General features: G+C 31.9%; 1 protein-coding gene across 2 annotated transcripts; it reads left to right on the top strand.

Moving 5' to 3' along the window:
* The first annotated feature begins 976 nt into the window (after positions 1-976).
* Positions 977-5,435, top strand: LOC101513360 (low-specificity L-threonine aldolase 1-like). Of its 2 annotated transcripts, none has more exons than XM_004495520.4 (10): positions 977-1,136; positions 1,800-2,253; positions 2,524-2,635; positions 3,500-3,550; positions 3,735-3,806; positions 3,902-4,034; positions 4,152-4,210; positions 4,536-4,636; positions 5,062-5,128; positions 5,254-5,435. In XM_004495520.4, the coding sequence occupies exons 2-10, from the start codon at positions 1,811-1,813 to the stop codon at positions 5,281-5,283; spliced, it is 1,068 nt and encodes a 355-aa protein (XP_004495577.1). In that variant the 5' UTR covers positions 977-1,136; positions 1,800-1,810; the 3' UTR covers positions 5,284-5,435. The 2 variants fall into 2 exon arrangements, with proteins under 2 accessions (XP_004495577.1, XP_004495576.1); XM_004495519.4 differs by lacking the exon at positions 977-1,136 and adding an exon at positions 1,338-1,582.
* The last annotated feature ends 285 nt before the right edge of the window (positions 5,436-5,720 follow it).

Genomic DNA, 5,720 nt, shown 5'->3' with positions numbered 1-5,720 from the left:
ATCTTACTCACAATGACATTGGAACATCTATCGAACATGAAAAATGTTCTTTGGTATGATGATTAATGAACTGTGGAAAGATCGAAACTCTTTGGTTTTCTCTCAAAGTACAAAGACGATAAGTGGTTTGTGGTGTTACATTTGTAACCAAGTTAACTTTATTCATAACTCTTTGATCAAGAGTAAGCTTTTACAACATAACTTGATTAACTCTAATAAAAACATTAATTAACCCTTATATGGGGTATGAAGATGAATGTTGATGGTGTTTACACTCATAATGATGGCTCCTCGACTTGTGGGGGAATCCTTCACAACTATAAAGACGAGTTCATACGTGGTTTCTATTGCAAAGTGACATATAATAGCTGATTATTTTATGAAATGTGAACTTTTTGCAATTGTGTTTTATTGACTCGTGATAAAAGTATTCATAATGTTATTTTTGAAATTGACTCATATGCATTATCTCCATGACCAAGCTATACTAAGCTTACTCTTGTTTTTATCCTCCTCAAAGAGATTATTTCTATATTGCACTAGACGGACTAAACATACTCGCTTAATTATTCTCAAAGAGAAACAAATATATGTGTTCATTTATTAACTCAACTTGGAGACCATGTTCATTTTTTTATTCAAATGGTGTATCCATATATTTTTTTATTAGATTGATTTATGATGTTGGAAGTTATGATTCTCAAATTCATTTTATTTAATATAATTCATTTTTAACAATATATATACATATTATATTAAAATTATATAATATATATATATTATTAAAATTATAAAAATAAATCTAAATATATTTTTTAGTATTATAATCTTTAAGTGTATTTTTACTTAATTAATTTAGTGTTTATATGTATTTTCCGCTAATGATTTTGTCTATAAAATGAATAAGAAAAAAGAATAATTAAAAATCAAATTAGTGTTTAGACGTTAAACTTTTTAATAGTATTTTATTGGTGCATATGGATTAGAGTGAGTATACATGAAATGAGATAAGCATTTTGTAAACTCACGATTCTTTTTCTTGAGTGGCTTCAATTTGTGTGCATGCAGTTGAGCTCTGAGATACAGACAGCTTTCAAATACACCTAAATCTACCACCAATCTTCTTGGAGCATCTGGTAATTTCAATTTCATGACTCATCATCACGCTGTTCCTTTCTATCAACCACTTCAAATCTTTATTACTTATTACTATGAAACCAAACAAATAAAGTTTTCAGCACATTTTTGTTTGTTTTTTCACCTTTTCGTTTGGCTTCGCTTCTACAATCCTTTATTTTTACCTATAAAAGAACAACATTACAAAATGTTCACAAAAGGAAGAACACCAAAAAATATAAACCCTGATTTCAGTAGTTCACGTGTTGTCATGCATGCGTCATATTTGTTGAAATTGTTGTGATTTGTGACAGTGACATGATTCGCAATTTCTATATTGATCCTCTTCATTTTTTTCTGCAACTATGAACCAACAAACTATGCAATAATTTCATTTCAATTCGTTTCTTATTTTCACACCGTTTCTGAATCATGCCTCCTCCCAGTTTAAGTGAAACGGTGAAAGGTTTGCCAATTTTTTATTATTTGTTTTTTATTTTTGGGTTTAACTTACAAGGGTTTCTCAATTATTGATTTTGAATCAAACAATGGTGGCAGAGAAATGTCACTCTAAAATTGGTGATTTTATTTCATTTTTTTAATGATTAATTTTGTGACATTTTGTAATTGTGAGGAATTTGGAATGTAAATTGATTTTGATCATTACTTTTGGGTTGTTGTAGTTGTAGAGAAAATGGTGACAAGAACAGTGGATCTTCGATCAGACACAGTGACAAAGCCAACTGAAGCAATGAGAGCTGCAATGGCGAGTGCTGAGGTTGATGATGATGTTCTTGGAAATGACCCAACTGCATTTCTCTTAGAGACAGAGATGGCGAAGATAATGGGAAAGGAAGCAGCACTTTTTGTTCCATCAGGCACTATGGGGAACCTTATTTGTGTACTTGTTCATTGTGATATTAGGGGAAGTGAAGTTATTCTTGGTGACAATTGTCATATTCATATTTATGAGAACGGAGGTATTTCAACCATTGGTGGAGTGCATCCGAGAACGGTGAAAAATAACGATGATGGAACTATGGATATTGATTTGATTGAGGCTAATATCAGAAATCCTAGATGGGACCTTATGTATCCAACAACTAGGCTCATTTGCTTGGAAAATAGTCATGCTAAGTGAGCATTTTTGTTTTCACTCTTATAGTGATCTTAATTCTTAACACCCCACAAGTTCACATTTTCTACATTCTACATGGTTTTTTATATGACTTTGTTTATCATGTCAATTGCAAAGTATCAGTGATACACATAGGCTAGGATGTTTAATTACATACCAATGTTTTTTTGGTTGTCTTCTTTGGGTTTTAAAATCATCTTCTAGTTATATAATAATTCAAAATCGTAGAAGATAAAAAGAATTATGGCTGATAAGTTTCTTGAATGCAGCTCGGGTGGCAGATGCCTCTCAGTTGAATACACAGATAGAGTTGGAGAGGTTGCTAAGAAGCACGGCCTGAAGCTTCACATCGATGGAGCCCGTATTTTTAACGCATCAATTGTAAGTAAATTTGCATTTTACTCGTGATTTCTCCATGAGCTTTATGATAAAGCCTTATAACGCGTCGGATGAGTTGTTTTACTTGGTCAATAAACGCTTTTGTTTAAATAACATATCACGGCAAATGATATTCAAAGATATAATCATGTCATGAAATGACTCTGTTAACTGCAATGAAATGTTCAATGCCAATTTAGGAATTTTGCTAGAGAGATTATATATCAGGGAAATTTCTGAGTTGATTTACTCGTAAAAGGCCATTGTGTTAGTGCCTGAAGTAATTTGATATGGATCAGTTGGAAAATAAGTACTAATAGGAAAATAAGTTGAAATGAAGTTGCATTTGTTCTATGTTTCTTAACAATAGCTTCTCGTACAAGTTGAAATCAACTTCCACACCTCATCTAACGTCTCCATAAGCACCTAAAATCTCATAATTGTCAAACAACTTTTAGTTTCATGTATTTACAAGAAGCATTGCAGATGCTGAAATCTGCTGGTTTGCCAATGTCCTTAATAACATGATCTACAACCATTCTCTTCACCGTTAAACTACCAATGTAAACCAGAAAATTGGCCTGTATGTTCTGTGCAGAATCCCATTGTAAATTCCCATTCTGCCATCCTTTTTCAGTGCCAGGCTGCAGTTTATTTCTGTGTATAATTCTATATTTACTTTCATAAATAGAATGATATAATGCTCTTGTACATCACTCTTTTTTCAATGCATAGTGTAAGGTATGAAAGTAATATCTCATTTTTTGTCATAGGTCTAGCTCTCAGTTCATCGATCCCTGATACTGCTTCTTAGTTTCTCCTTTTTCTTTATATGCAAACAAAAGTTGCTTTTTGATGGTTTTTCAGGCACTTGGTGTTCCTGTGGATAGGCTTGTCAAAGCAGCTGATTCGGTTTCAGTATGTTCCTCCTTTCTTTACCTTTTTTGACTACGATTCAATATTTTTTATGTCTTTGGCAGAGTTATGTTATCTATCTTACTGAACGGACAATACCTAAACAAACTTAGTTACTTCTATATCTTATTGAATACTGTAATAATGAAGCTAACAGATTTATGATTCCTTTGAAAATATGAATTAGGTTTGCCTATCTAAAGGTTTAGGTGCTCCAGTTGGCTCTGTTATTGTTGGTTCCAAGAACTTCATAACCAAGGTAATTCAAAATTTTGGGGTGTGTGAAAAATAGTTAGCAGCTATATTCTTCCTGAAGGGCTGATATTTAAGTCTAGATTATCAATTTAATTTTAGGCTAAGCGACTCCGGAAAACCTTAGGTGGTGGAATGAGACAGATTGGCATACTCTGTGCTGCTTCACTTGTTGCCTTAAAGGAGAATGTCGGAAAGCTGGAAAGTGATCACAAGAAAACTAGACTTTTGGCTGGTAAGTATCATGCAACTCAAAATGGTGCCACGTCCAGTCCTAAAAATCAGAAACCTTTTTTTTTTCTTTCATTTTTAAACTTTTACTGTCTCCTATAATTATTTTCCCTCATTTCAGACGGATTGAATGAAATTGAAGGACTCAGAGTTAATCCATGTTCTGTGGAGACCAACATAGTGAGTATTTAGTCTATTGTAACTTGTTTATATGAGTGGAACTGCATTTTTTCTCTAATAACTTCTTTTGATTGCTTCTCTTTGATTCTTTTGAACGACTTTTCCATCACGTTAAGCTGTGATTGCTTAGATTTTGTCCCAATATATTAGGCCTACAGTGACAAGTGCCAACAACTTAAAGTATCTGTGTCTTGAATGTACAAATCCTCTAAAACAATTCATTTAGAAACAAAGGGAGTATACTCGCAAAGCCGTGTATGAAAGAACGTTCAATTCTTTATATATCTGTATGCTAACAATAAGTTTGTTCTTTCCTTGCTACTAGATATTTATTGACATTGAAGAGGGTTCACGAACTACAGCAGAAAAGATATGCAAATACTTGGAAGAACGCGGGATCCTTCTGCTGCAAGACAAATCATCAAGGTCTTGTTATGCTTCTAAATATTCCGTCTATTATAAATAAAAATCGAATAAATTTTTAACTCTAAAACAAAAACCAGAGCCAGTACTTTGAGTTTCACTAAAATTTAACTCCCTTAATTATCACATGATTCACACGAACCACGCATCCTTTTAGAATCATGTTGAAGCTGCTATGTTTGTGGAGTAGTATTAATATCTCCTTATTTGTAATGGTGTGATTACATGGAAAATATATTTTCAAGCCAGTAAACAATTATTCTATGCAACATTTTTGGTCTGTTGATATCCCTTTTGTTGTTTGTGGAAAATGTATCTCTATATGTGAATTAATTAATTTCTTCATATACATAAAAAATAACCAACCATTGTGTATGGACAATATGCTTAATAAGCAAGAGGCTAATGAGAATGTATGCATATTCCAGATTGAGAGTTGTCCTCCACTTCCAAATATCATCAAGTGATGTGCAGTACACCTTGTCATGCTTTCAGGTTTGACTACAAATTTGATTGAATTATATGTATTCAAAAATGTTGTTATTTCCTGTTTAAGGCACATACTTTACCATGAATGTTATATTATTAAATTAAATTTGTCTTTTTGTTGAATATTGCAGCAAGCTTTACAAATTGAAAATGGCAACTAGTGGAAAAATAGCACTTTGCTGACTGGCGTATCATTGTTAATTATATCATCAAAGGGGAAATCCGAATTTCATTTGTCTTTGTTTATTTTATTTTTCTTGAATGTTATCCTGAAGATATGACCTATTATGAATTATTTTGACTTTAACATCGATTCTAAATTGTCTTGTGGCTTGTTTAATGTCGCATTATTAGCTTCCTACCTACCACTACTAGAAATTAATGTCTAGCAATTGTTTGATTGAGTTTTTAAAAACTAAAATTTTAAAACTTGTTTGAATATATTGTTTTGCAATAAGTTTTTAAAAACAATTTTCAGTTTTGCTATTTTAAAAGCAAAAAAAGAAACTAAACAAGGGAATTCATGTTTTTCTTTTTACATTTCCCTTTTCAAATATTCAGAAACTAAAAAAAAAATATGGAAAGTCCCACTTTTCAT

This window comes from Cicer arietinum, chromosome 4, assembly GCF_000331145.2.
Source record: "Cicer arietinum cultivar CDC Frontier isolate Library 1 chromosome 4, Cicar.CDCFrontier_v2.0, whole genome shotgun sequence".
Lineage (NCBI taxonomy): Eukaryota > Viridiplantae > Streptophyta > Magnoliopsida > Fabales > Fabaceae > Cicer > Cicer arietinum.
Note: the sequence above shows the minus strand (reverse complement) of the source record. Positions and strands in the feature narration are given on the sequence as shown.

Excerpts from the sequence above, each read along its gene's own strand:
- LOC101513360 (XM_004495519.4), top strand. The coding sequence starts at position 1,549 with ATGCCTCCTCCCAGTTTAAGTGAAACGGTGAAAG. Across the intron at positions 1,583-1,799 it reads TTTAAGTGAAACGGTGAAAG|TTGTAGAGAAAATGGTGACA; the intron begins GTTTGCCAATTT and ends GGGTTGTTGTAG. Across the intron at positions 3,807-3,901 it reads CCAAGAACTTCATAACCAAG|GCTAAGCGACTCCGGAAAAC; the intron begins GTAATTCAAAAT and ends ATTTAATTTTAG.